Source organism: Besnoitia besnoiti, chromosome II, assembly GCF_002563875.1.
Source record: "Besnoitia besnoiti strain Bb-Ger1 chromosome II, whole genome shotgun sequence".
NCBI classification, from domain to species: domain Eukaryota; phylum Apicomplexa; class Conoidasida; order Eucoccidiorida; family Sarcocystidae; genus Besnoitia; species Besnoitia besnoiti.
Window position 1 is genome coordinate 729,513 of NC_042357.1, and position 11,567 is coordinate 741,079.

Here is an 11,567-nt window from a genome sequence, read left to right on the forward strand (position 1 = left end):
TCGAGTCTCATGGTTGTACGGGTTGAGTCTTTGCTGCTCGTTGAGTCTCTGTATTTGACAGTGGGACTTCTGACTAAAGACGCTTGATGGTTTTCGGATCACACTTGCAAGCGGGTAGCTAGCAGTCGCAGCACCAGGCTGTCTGCCTCATGGCCAATTTTGGGGAGCAGTTTATGTGACGCGTTGCGGAGGAAGCTCGAGAAACTCAACCGTCGGTACGACGGGTTAGAGCACAGGGCTACTTGCCGCAGGGGTGCATCATTCACACGTCAATGTCAACGAGGTCACCAAATATGGCACTCCAACACTCTCTCCGTAGTTCATCAACTGTCTCGTCCTGTGACCGCCACCACGCAACACTCTTTTCCATTATGCGGAGATTCTCCTTGTTATTTCTCCCAGGCAGGTGATGCCGTTCAAACACATGGCGCTGAATCTCGGGCAGGTACTTGCGCACGCGAATCAAGAACCGTCTCATGTCGAAATCGGCCGCTCGGCTCGCCTCTTGCAACTGTGTTTGCGTTTCTGGCTTCTAGAGGACAAACGCAAAAAGGCAATACGTATTTCACATTGCTGCGGTGCGGTGAAACCATATTTCTGAATTTTGAAAGAGCACTGCACGCGCAGGTCGCAGACCTCGCTCCGGTCTCCGCTACATCTTCGTTCCGCACAGAGACAGGCTGCTGGCAGTTCCTACGAACAGGTTGGAGGCAGCTCGCTATGGTGATGAACTCCCGGATCGAGACCAGTTCCTACATATGTAGAGACGAGGCAGGCACAGAGGCCACCCTGAAGTGACAGCGACTGGATATGTACTGCCCGGTCACGAAGTAATTCGGTCTCCTCACGCCTCTTGAAGCTACCTGCATCTACTAGTATCAGAGTCACGAGGGTTTCCGTTCTGTGTCTTCTACAGGAAATATGAAGCATGGTTGGTTGCGCCGCTAGCATCGACTCTGCGTCCGCGTAAAGACGCAACAGCGGAGGAATCCAATTATTATTCATCGTAGAGCCCTCCCTCTACTGTGAAGGCATCCCCGTTGTTGCGCTTTACGAAGCCTTACCGTGTAACAATCTAGTAGATCTTCCAGCAGTAGCTTCGTGTCCTCAAGCGGTAGCGTTGGCAGGGAGTTTCCCTGAAATGACGCAACAAGTAGACAGGCTATAGGTGCTCAGTACTGCGACGGTGAACTATGTAATAGTACCGGCAACCAGAGTTTTCCTGTCTGGTTTGATGTTGCGTCTCCTATATAAGGCCGTCCTTGGAGTTTAGTCAATACATGGTTGCAGTCGGAGGGGTGATCGATTGGCTAAGCGCAGACTGTGCAGAGAATCGGGGTGTGTCGAGGCTGGTCACTGCTTATGGCAGAGCCCTCACCTTTCTGTGCTTGCAGACTCCTGCCTGTTTGCTCTCCATGCCTGTTGGTCGCTCGGGTACTCCTGCTATCGCAGGCCGTTCCGTTTCAATTGTGTCGTCAAACCACGTTTTCTTCTTATTCTTCCGCGAAAACTTGACGTGACCATCGTCGAAGACAGCGCCATCGTCACAGGAGCCGTCGTCATCTGACGACAGCCTGTCGTTGTGGGCACCGTCAAACAGCCCAGAAATGTTTCCATCCGTGCGGTTGGCGGGCGGTCGTGCTTCCGAAACACACCATTGTTCTTTGCCTTGCTGTGCCTCCGTGGAGCGTGTTTGGTACCCTCTGGCGAACGCATCGTGGTCCGACTCTGTAGCTTCATGAGACGTCCTGTCTCCAGTGAAAACGTCAACAGCCACACTGCGTTGTACAGTCTTCCGTGTTTGAAGTTTGTAATTGTTAAGAATCCTCCGAAGATTGGCCAAGGCCACGCGGGCAGCTTTTACAGCTGTTTCGTCGACGTAAGGGCTTTTCAATATGAAAACATAATCATCTTTGGCGCACTTGATCAGACCAAGCATCGTGTATGCTTGTGCACGTCGGTACCTCGCCTTGGCATCATGTTCATCAATGTCTTGAATGATGGTTGTGCATGCCCCTGGCTCACATAACATAGCAGTAGACCTTAGTGCAAATGTCACTTCATTCAGAACGATCTGCATGTGCGTGACCGAACGGAGAGCAAACCCGTTAGCTCTACAGTTTAGCTCAAAGCGAGAGCGGCCCCATTTACAGTGGCAAAGGAACCGTCGCATTTGGCGCGTCGCGCCGCGCCACTCGCATGAACTCCTCCTGCCTACCCAGATCCACTGCATATTCTTCTAATTGGCTACTGCCGCTGGATCAAAAACGCAGCTTCCCCCGCTTCAACCCAACGACGCCCTTCACTCCTCTCCGACAGAAATTTCGGCCTGATAAAACTAAGCTAGGAAAGCGTCGTGCAACAACTTGGACGAGTCGAGCATGGCCCTTCAGGTGACATCCACAAAGAAGGAAAATTCACTTCCACATACTCTTCTCCTTGATCGCGGGTCACTACCCCTTGGCCTCCGCTCCTTACTGATAGCTTCCTGAAATTTTTCAAGTTTAAGTGCTGCTTGCGCCTGATTTCGGAGGTGCATGAGGTACATTTCATCAACCCGGTACTGGTCTTCTGTTCGTGCTGCCTTTACCCAGTTCAACAACTGAACACCTTGAGTGAACCGTATGCTCGCCAAATCGAAATCACCCGCGGCATACGCTTCTCGTCCGTCCTGCAGCATGCGGTCACCAAGTTTTAGGTGCTCGTCGAGGCTCTCCGGATCTAACGGTCTCTTGTCTTTAGACAACCCTGAAGTTGAGGTGGAGATATGGCATGATTGTTTTTGCAGTGAAGGCTCCGAGCTCTCGCTTTCCCGCCTTGAAAGCGTATGTCATACTGCGAGGTGGAGCGGACCGCGAAGCAACACACAGGGCTGGCGTATGACAAAGCACCGTGTAAGACTGCCCCAATCATCCGGTGTTACACAGACTGGCTTACCGGGAATCCATTCTTCTCGAGGGCATATCTCTCCCTTACAAAGACGTTCAGCGAGTTCGTCTTGAGGAATATCTCTCCATGTTCTCTCTGTCGGAGTTTCGTAGTCTGACGGCCCGATTTCCTTGGCTGCCTCCACCCGCACCTGATCGAGATACTCTTCCGCCGCCGAGACTGTTGCCAAATACACGCAGACAAGGCACACGTCGGTTAACCGGCCACCAAGTGAGAGAAAAGCAGGCGAATATGCCGCGAATCTAGTTGGTTGTATGACGACAAGATAGCAACTTTGGACGGTTTCCTTCCGTGTTTGCAGGCGCTGGGTGTCCGCTCGGTACGGTGAAAACAAGCCTTCAGAAAGGATCAATCGTACAGGAGGTGAGAAGAGGGCAGACACTCTCACAATTGTCTACCATTTCTAGTCTTGTCGAAAGGTTGCCCACTATTGGTGAGACAATGTGTACTCGCTTGCCTGCCTGCGGCTTCTTTCCAGACGGTTAGATCTGCCGGCAACCTACATGCCGCTGGCGACTGCTCCTGTTCTTCGCGTAGTTTCTCGAGCTTCTCGAGAGTGGTTGCAGCGGATCGCAACTCATCTTCGAAAGATCGGTCATTGTCTGCGGCCCGCTGTCGCACGGCACTGAGTAACCTTTTAACCCGTGAACTGCCAAGCATTGGCTGAACAAGATCCCGAATATCCGGACTGCAAGAATTTAGCAGCTCCGTCATTTCCGCTTTCTCCCGTTCGTGGCGAAGTTTCAGATCTGCTGCCTGCGTACGACGGCGAACAGAGAGATGAATCTAGGGTCGTTTGCGGAAGGCCTATTTCTCTTCAGTCGTCTCCCACCCATTTCATACGAGGCACTAGTTTCGCGGCCGCAGAGAGTTTTCACAGTACAAGCCTATACAAGTCGTCTGCTGGCAAAAAACAGTCTTACCGCTTCCTTCATGATCAGCCTTTGCTCCAGTTGAACGGCCTTCTGGGCTCCCGGGCGACGGAAAAACTCATTCCAAAACGCTTCACTCTCATGCATCGCCATCGTGGTCCTCGATCTTTCGCAACTACACAGGCGAACACGACTTTGGAAACGGCACAACAGTAACACGGCATCTGCTGTTGGACTAACAGGAATTTACCTTAGGCCCGCGCCACGGCGCTTCTCATGAACTCGACTGCACACTCTGACACGAACCGACCGTCGTGACCGAAGCCAGCATCGCGGACGGGATTCTCTCGGCGCAAATGTCCACTGCAGCAGGTACGCACCTTCTGCCGAGTAAGTCGCCCAAAAACTGCACCGCCCTGCGGAGTGCGTGAGCAACCTTCTAAAGGGTGCTTGTGTCGGTTGTATCGACGGTACCAAGAGAATAGAGGAGCGTGATCTAGTCTCCTGGGAGTCTGTCGTTCCGTAATCCGGCAACAGACGCGTAGAGGGACTGCACAATATCGGAGTTTCCTTGTTCACTTGCTTTGACTCAGATTCCCCGAAATAAAAAAGGTGGAGACGCACCAAACAGGGGCAAAAAGGGCGCGATCACTCTTCAAACATCGTCTGTCTCGTACTCTGTGACAGCCGTGATGCGGGCAGCTACTGGTTTTCCTTTAAGAGAGTCGGGGGAGAGGGGGCAACATCTACACCTCGCCTGAGGATGCCGACGCAGAAGATGTGGAACGACCGCATTAAGATTCAATCTGCGCTGCAGCTACCTTGGTTTGCTTCTAAGTTGCGTGGAACCACTTTGTGCTGCAAACGCTGAGCAACACAGAAAAGCACTGAATACTACGGAAACAAAAGCGTCCCGAGTATACGTTGCAACAGAGTGCTCTGGTCTCAACGCCTAGTTTTTGGCGGCCGCGTCACGCTGTGCCGCCGTTTTCCTCCTCATGCTATATGAGACGGCGGATTCTGTCAAGCTTTGCATGTATGGAGCTGAAGAAGATACAGTAACTGTACTACCAGCAGGCCATTCGCAGTGATGTTACACGACAGTGTCACCCTATTGCGATATCCTTCAAAAAGAGGAAGACTCACTTTCAAGACTGAGGGAGCGCTGTAGCAGTGTTCCGCAGTGGAGCTGCATGCCTAATGCTACGGCTGCGTATCAGCGACCCAACAGAACAAAATCAGGACCCTCTACATTGTTCTTCGGCGCCAGGCGATGAGGGACCTCGTGTATCGCCGCGTCCACCTGCTATGTTCTGGCTTTCATCCAGGGGTAAGGCGGAGAGCCACTTCGAATGCCACGCTACTGCTAATTTATACACACTAGCTCAAATTCGTGAATACTCGTCTTCCTAATGTAGTGCCGTAGTCCTACAGTACCCTGAGTGTGCCCGTTCATACCCTTTTACAGGGGTGGAAGCCGGCGGAATCTCGTTCTCCGTGCCCTACTCCGCATCGATGCACTCGCGAACTGTCACTGACGAGCTCTGCTAACATTCTATTTAGAACCGCGATTACAAAGCAATCCGCATACGTATAATTGGAACAAGCCGTCCGGATGCCAACTGAACACGTTTTCACGGACCTTTACCCTGCACTCGAGTTCCTTCGTAAAAGATCATACGCGAGTTTGGCCCTGCGACATCTTTGAGCGCGTATGAAGTTTCGCCCGTCACGAAAACCACATGTGTTCACCAAAATTGCCCTTCTTCACGAACACAACTGTTCCGCAAGATCGGACAGACAGACGGCCCTCCCGGTCACGCGACATCGGCATCATATGCAGCCTTCAGTTCCATAACCCGATTTCGAATATCTTCTTGCTGATGTTTTTCTTTCATCATTTTCTTCTTTTGCATGAACAGCAACAACGGGTACATGAGAACGAGAACAACAATCAGCGCCATAACGACAGGCTGTGTATTTCCATTTAGCAAACCTACGGTGACATCTCCATACAGCACATTACTGATAAGCGATAGCAGGCCTCCAATGAGACTTGCAAAGCCAATCAGTTTCCCGAAATGGGCAGAATCGAAAGTCGCCTCCACGAAGACATACATCTGCGTAGTGAAAATGGAGATGTACATGAAGAAGAATACCACTGAAAAGTACTGGGCCACAACACTCTCGGCCGCCACCACGCAGACGTACGTGAACAAGCCGATGGTATTGAGGGTAAGAATGACAGGCATGATACCAATCCTATTGATCACGACGCCGAAAATCAGACAAGGAATCGTCGAAAGTGGCGTCATGATTTCGAGAGTATACTCTGCATTCTTACTCAGGAACCTTCCAGCAGCCTCTTGGTAGTAGGCCATGACCCACCCACATACTGTAAAGTACAGGCAAATTCCAAAGTAGAGGAACGTACACGCCTGTGAACTGAACGATACCTTTTGCTTTTCCAGCCGAGGGTCACTTGCAAGATCTGCGACTACAGCCTGATTCTGGTGGTTCTCCGGGTGCTCTCCAGCCCCTGGCTCACTACACTCCGTCACCGCTGTCTGGTAAACATCCGCTTCCGACTTTGCAGGACCGGCAGCGACATTCGCCACCTTCTCCGCTTCTACCGCTGCTGTGAACGTATCCACCCCCTTGAACGCCTTAAGCGGAATAAAGAAGACCGCCAAGACGGCACACAAAATGGGCCCCGCAACAGCATAACCAATGCAAACGGCCTGGAACGAGATGCCCGTAGTGTCCCATATGGTTCGGAGAACAAGCGGAACGAAGAAGCTTGTAGAAATGCACGCACCAAGAGACGCCATGATCAGGGCCGTTGATCCCGGAAACAGGGATACAATCAGAAGTGTCGGGTACACACTGACATCCGCCCCCGCTCCCATGAAGACGAACGCGGGATACACAGCTCGGAACCCGGGCCCCGAAAATGCAAGGAGAATCCACGCTAACGCGTTGAACGCTTGACCCAGTAAGGCCACTACTTTCGGACCAACCGTGTCGAGCAAATATCCCGCAAGTGCACTGCAGGTGAAGTGACACGCCATAGCAATAGTGAACAGAGACTGCACTTTGGTATCCTGCAGCTCGCACAAATATTCACTGTTCTCTGCTTCCAGCTTTTCCTCCGAATCACATACCCACGAAAACTGTCCAGACTTGAACAGCATCGCGCTCATGCTGCGCCACCCAAAATACACAGACGACGTCAGCACAGCGTACAACATGTAGATGACCAGAAGGACGTATCGGTTAACCCCCAACGGCGTCGTCTGCTTCGCGGCCGGATGGGAACTATCCGGAAGGAGGGCACTCAACCCAGCTGTACACGATTTTAGAGGCGCCATTTTTGAAGGCACAGCTCCGTAACCTCACAAACTTTCCAGGCAAAAATTTCGACTCACGGAAAATCCCGTCCCTATTGGCGGTCGTCCCGGAACGCAGAAATCAGCAGGTGATAATGCTAATGACTACCGTGAAAACAAGACAACAATGCGAATACTCGTACACAACTCAAGCTCCGCTAAACCACACAAAAGTGCAAAATAACAAGGAAACGACAAAGTTATTAGCAAACACGGATGCAGGCACAGATTTCGCGACACGAATCAGTAGTTGGACATGGACTTCCAGACAACTATATCCAGGTAATCATCCCGAGTAAAGTCCGTGAAGAAGGGATACCACGACATCAATTCGAGATGCATTTTTGAAAGCGTCCACAGGAAGCGTTCTTTTTCACTACCAAAACTGGTACGATAGCCGAAAAACTTCCTGGCAGGGCCGCCTTCAGGCGCACGAACCCTTGAATTGCCACAGGAGGAAGCACTTCCCGACGGGTGAGTGTGGATTTTTGCGAGGCTTTTGTGAGTCCCTCTCCCGCTAAACGTGTCTCGGATTGTTTGCCTTTCTCGAGCACAAGAAAACGTCCTGCCAAGTGTTAGGTGGAAAACACCAATGTTTCAGCACGCATATGCATTCGTCAGATAAATATCTATTGACGAGGTGTAGTGCGATTGCAACAACCCCGGAACGGGAGGCGACCGCGCCGGTGGCTGGGGGATCTGGAGAGGCCGCACCCTCAGACCCACTTCGGGTTGCTCTGAGACGGTAGAGCAGCAAATGCCTGTCTGAGAGAGCACCGGGGCCCGCGATGAGCGGACCACGGAGACGGGAAAGACGCCATGGCAGAAAATGGCGGAGAAACGAGGGGTGGAGGGCGAGGTGCACGGGAAAAAGGAGAGTCGATTTCGTGCAACTGAAACTCCTGCAGCGGACGGTGTCGATCTTGGATTGACGAACGGACAGTGCGGCGAACTGTCGTGCGCGGGAGAGATTCTACATACACCTTTGCCGACTTCCACTCATGGCGCGGTCCTGGTTTCGCTGCGTACTAGTTTATCCAGACGACTTGACACCATCGTCCTGTTCTGCTCTGTACAAACATTTGTTGGAACGCACACAGGTTGTCCACTGTCCCACAGTGTCACGTGCGATCACTCGTGAAGTTACATCTCCGCAAGTTCTCCATACTTTTTCAAGGAATTCCCAGTTTTGAATCTTCGATACAATCACGCGTCTGACAAAATGGCGGGTGGTATATCTCAGCCTCCAGGTGAATTCCAGTGGCGCGCAGACTGCTGTTGCTGCTGCGGTCACGGCGTCCCTGCAGACGTTCTGCTCGAGTACGCGCGAGGCATTCCCAAAGTGGAACTGCATGTTCATGTGGAAGGTACCTTGCAGTTGGGCATGGCCGTGAAAATAGGGGAAAAGAACGGCGTCCCAGTCGAGGGCACCGGCGCGGTTTCTGAGGAAGATAGCGGGGCCTCCGGCACGGCATTTGGCGATCTGGACTCTTTCCTCGCGGAGTACGTCAAGCGCGAGAAGGTCCTACGCAACCGCGAGGATTTCTTCGATTTGGTCCTGAGCTACCTCGAGGCCTCAGCCGCCCTGAATGTCAAGCATGTCGAGTTGTTCTTCGACCTGCAGTCGCACATCAAGCGGATGGCGCAGAAGGAAGTCTTGCAAGTGAGAACCAAACAAGCTTGCCTTCTGCGTAGTCCGGTGTCTGGCACCCGTAGAGCATTCGAGCGGAGTCGCTTTGTTCAGCTGCTTGGCTGTTGGCCTGGAGGCGCGATTCGTGCTCACCCCGTTGGATGAAAGCCAGGCCCGTGCAAACAGGCACGCGCCTGTGTCCACCCACATGTGCGTGCTTTCCCGACGGTCTGCAACTTGAGCGACAGCGCAGATGGCGTACCGAAGGCGTTTATTCCTCTCAATAATTTTCTCCGTGGCTCTGCGTGCCGTCTTTTTTCGCAGGGAATTTATGATGCATGCTGCGAGGCCGAGAAGCGCTGGGGAGTTACATCGAAGAGAATTATGTGCTTCGTGCGCAACCTCCCGGTCGAGGACCATATCCGCTGCCTGGAGGAGGTACGTCGCCGACGTCGTCAGCGCGCAGCCGGCTTCGAATTTTCTGCATTCCTCACTTCCGGGCTGCAGGAAGATGTTCCAGCCTTCTCCGTCTAGACTGCGTCACGAGCAGCCGCTAGAATTTGCCATACAGCGACACAGACGGTCCAGGGGGATACAGCCAAGGGGCCAGCTTCCTGGATTTTGTCATGTCACAGATAGAGCCGTATCTGTCCATGATCGACGGCGTTGGTCTCGCGTCTTCGGAGAAGGGCAACGAGAACTACAAGTTCGAAGCCGCATTCGATTTGGCTAAGAAAAAGGGGCTTCCGTGTGTTGCACATGCAGGTAAGACCGTGGACGGTCCCGTCACGCACTCGTATGAAGTGGTCGCGTTCTTCTCAAGGAAAGCGACTCGGCATCCTCTCAGACAGCTGCTTTATCGCGCAACCGTCCTCGGGTGCGGAAACCATCCTCGGACCAGGACGGAAACCCTTTTCGACTTGGTAGACTGGTCTCCGCGCGATCCCCGCAGCTCCACGGCGCCATGCTATCTTCCCACGCGCTTTATGTGCGCGCGGTATGCTTCCGTCCCGCAGGTGAAGAAGGCCCCGCCAAAAACGTTGTCGACGCGCTGAGACTGAATCACGCGACTCGCATTGATCACGGCACCGCGTCAGTGCAAGACGCGGGACTGCTGAAATACCTCTTGGCTAACCAAGTGCCGCTGACTGCCTGCCCGCTGTCGAACGTATGCTTAGGCGTTTGCAGGGGAACGGAAGAACACCCGCTCTTGCGTTGCTCGCCGCAGTGTGGCGTGGCGAACAAGGACACTGCCACGAAATTGCAGGCTCAACGCGACCATCTCCGGCGCGCGCAGCTCGAGAAGCTGAAAGCTGCTGCGGAGAAGGACCCTAAATCGCTCGCAGTCGCGCCGAAGCCAGTTGTCTTGGCTTCCTCTACGGAATCGGAGTCCTTGCTCGGGGGTCTGGCGGAATTTGACAACTTACTTCCTCTGGGCACCAGGAGAGAGACCGGGAGCCGGATCGGCATCCAGTTCGAGGGCCTGATTGATCAAGGTCTTCAAGTCACCATCAACAGCGATGATCCCGCGTACTTTGGTGGAGACATTTGCGAAAACTTCCGCTCTATCATCGAAACAAACAGGCTCGGACACCAGAGTGGAACCGCCGGAGGAGCTGCCAATGGAGCCCTCCTCCGCGAGAGCTTGCACTGGCGGTTGGGCACGATCAAAACGGTCGTACTGAACTCCGTCTACGCTGCCTTCCTCCCTCTCGACAAAAAGAGGCACCTTGCTCAAGAAGTCGAGAATTTTGATGCAGAATTCAGGAAGAAGCACAACATTTCAAATGAAGTATGGAGCATTCCTCCGACAATATGAGCGGTCGCGTCCATGCGCAGTCTGGCTGCTGTCGTTTGTGGTACTCTCTGCATATGCGTAATATACACTGCTAACATACCAAGGTTTTCACCTCCAACAGGGATAACAATGCCTCAGGTTGCATGTGCGTAAGACGTGTGTTTTATCTGTGGAGTCTTAAGCCCCAGAACTCATTTCTTGTCTACGGGAATTCTTCTGATGCGTCCTTCCAGTATCAGGTGGCGGGCGCGTCTGTGGGACTCAGGGAGGTTGTTTGAACTCCTGTGATTTGTGTGGTCCACATTGGCCGCCGTTGGAGAATAACTGTCTCTGTCATCAATCTGATTCACCGCATTCTACTCAAATCAGATATCCTTTCACTGAATAACTCAGCGCTTCGTGCTGCCGACGGCGATACAGCATGAAACCGGAACGAAGAACGTGACCCCTCTTGGTGGGGCCTAGGACCGATGAAACAGTGAAGAGATTCGATTATTTGATGCGCTAGCACCTCTTCAACAGGGGCACCGCTTCGCAGCAGTCCTACTGGCTGCCCGCGTTCAGCAGTTTGCTTCGTCTAAATGGTCATCCGGATCTGCGCGACTGTTCCAGCCGTCGCTGTAGGTCCTCTCAAACGCGTCTCTCCGATAAGAGAAACGGTAAGTATAACGTCCGAATACTTCCTCCACTGCGTCAAACTACTGTTTGCCGGAACCTCCAACTCTTTCCTAGTTTCGGGCATGACTTCCTCGCGAGGTGTGGCGACACTGACGTGGGCAAAACTACGAGATCGCTAGGCCTCGTATCGCGAATGAGCTTGTCCTTTACTGGGCTATCACGAAAAAGCGGTCTCGGCAGTCAGCGTTGTCTGTGGCATAATATAGGGATGCACTCGTGATCGATGCCTGGTAGCAAACAGGGAAATATTC

The 11,567-nt window shown here is 52.8% G+C and overlaps 3 protein-coding genes across 3 annotated transcripts; 1 reads left to right on the top strand and 2 right to left on the bottom strand.

Moving 5' to 3' along the window:
• Positions 1–262: 262 nt before the first annotated feature.
• Positions 263–3,974, bottom strand: BESB_034480 (TPR repeat-containing protein; the record flags this gene model as incomplete). Its single annotated transcript, XM_029362034.1, has 7 exons — positions 263–532; positions 1,065–1,136; positions 1,379–2,016; positions 2,479–2,748; positions 2,938–3,108; positions 3,453–3,705; positions 3,873–3,974. The coding sequence occupies 7 exons, from the start codon at positions 3,972–3,974 to the stop codon at positions 263–265; spliced, it is 1,776 nt and encodes a 591-aa protein (XP_029220999.1).
• A 1,664-nt stretch (positions 3,975–5,638) lies between these two features.
• On the bottom strand, positions 5,639–7,192 carry BESB_034490 (transporter, major facilitator family protein; the record flags this gene model as incomplete). The annotated part of the gene is made up of 1 exon (XM_029362035.1): positions 5,639–7,192. One exon carries the CDS (start codon positions 7,190–7,192, stop codon positions 5,639–5,641), a length of 1,554 nt encoding a protein of 517 aa, XP_029221000.1.
• Positions 7,193–8,432: 1,240 nt separating this feature from the next.
• Positions 8,433–10,659, top strand: BESB_034500 (Adenosine/AMP deaminase domain-containing protein; the record flags this gene model as incomplete). The annotated part of the gene is made up of 4 exons (XM_029362036.1): positions 8,433–8,873; positions 9,165–9,282; positions 9,480–9,605; positions 9,857–10,659. 4 exons carry the CDS (start codon positions 8,433–8,435, stop codon positions 10,657–10,659), a joined length of 1,488 nt encoding a protein of 495 aa, XP_029221001.1.
• Between the last annotated feature and the right edge of the window lie 908 nt (positions 10,660–11,567).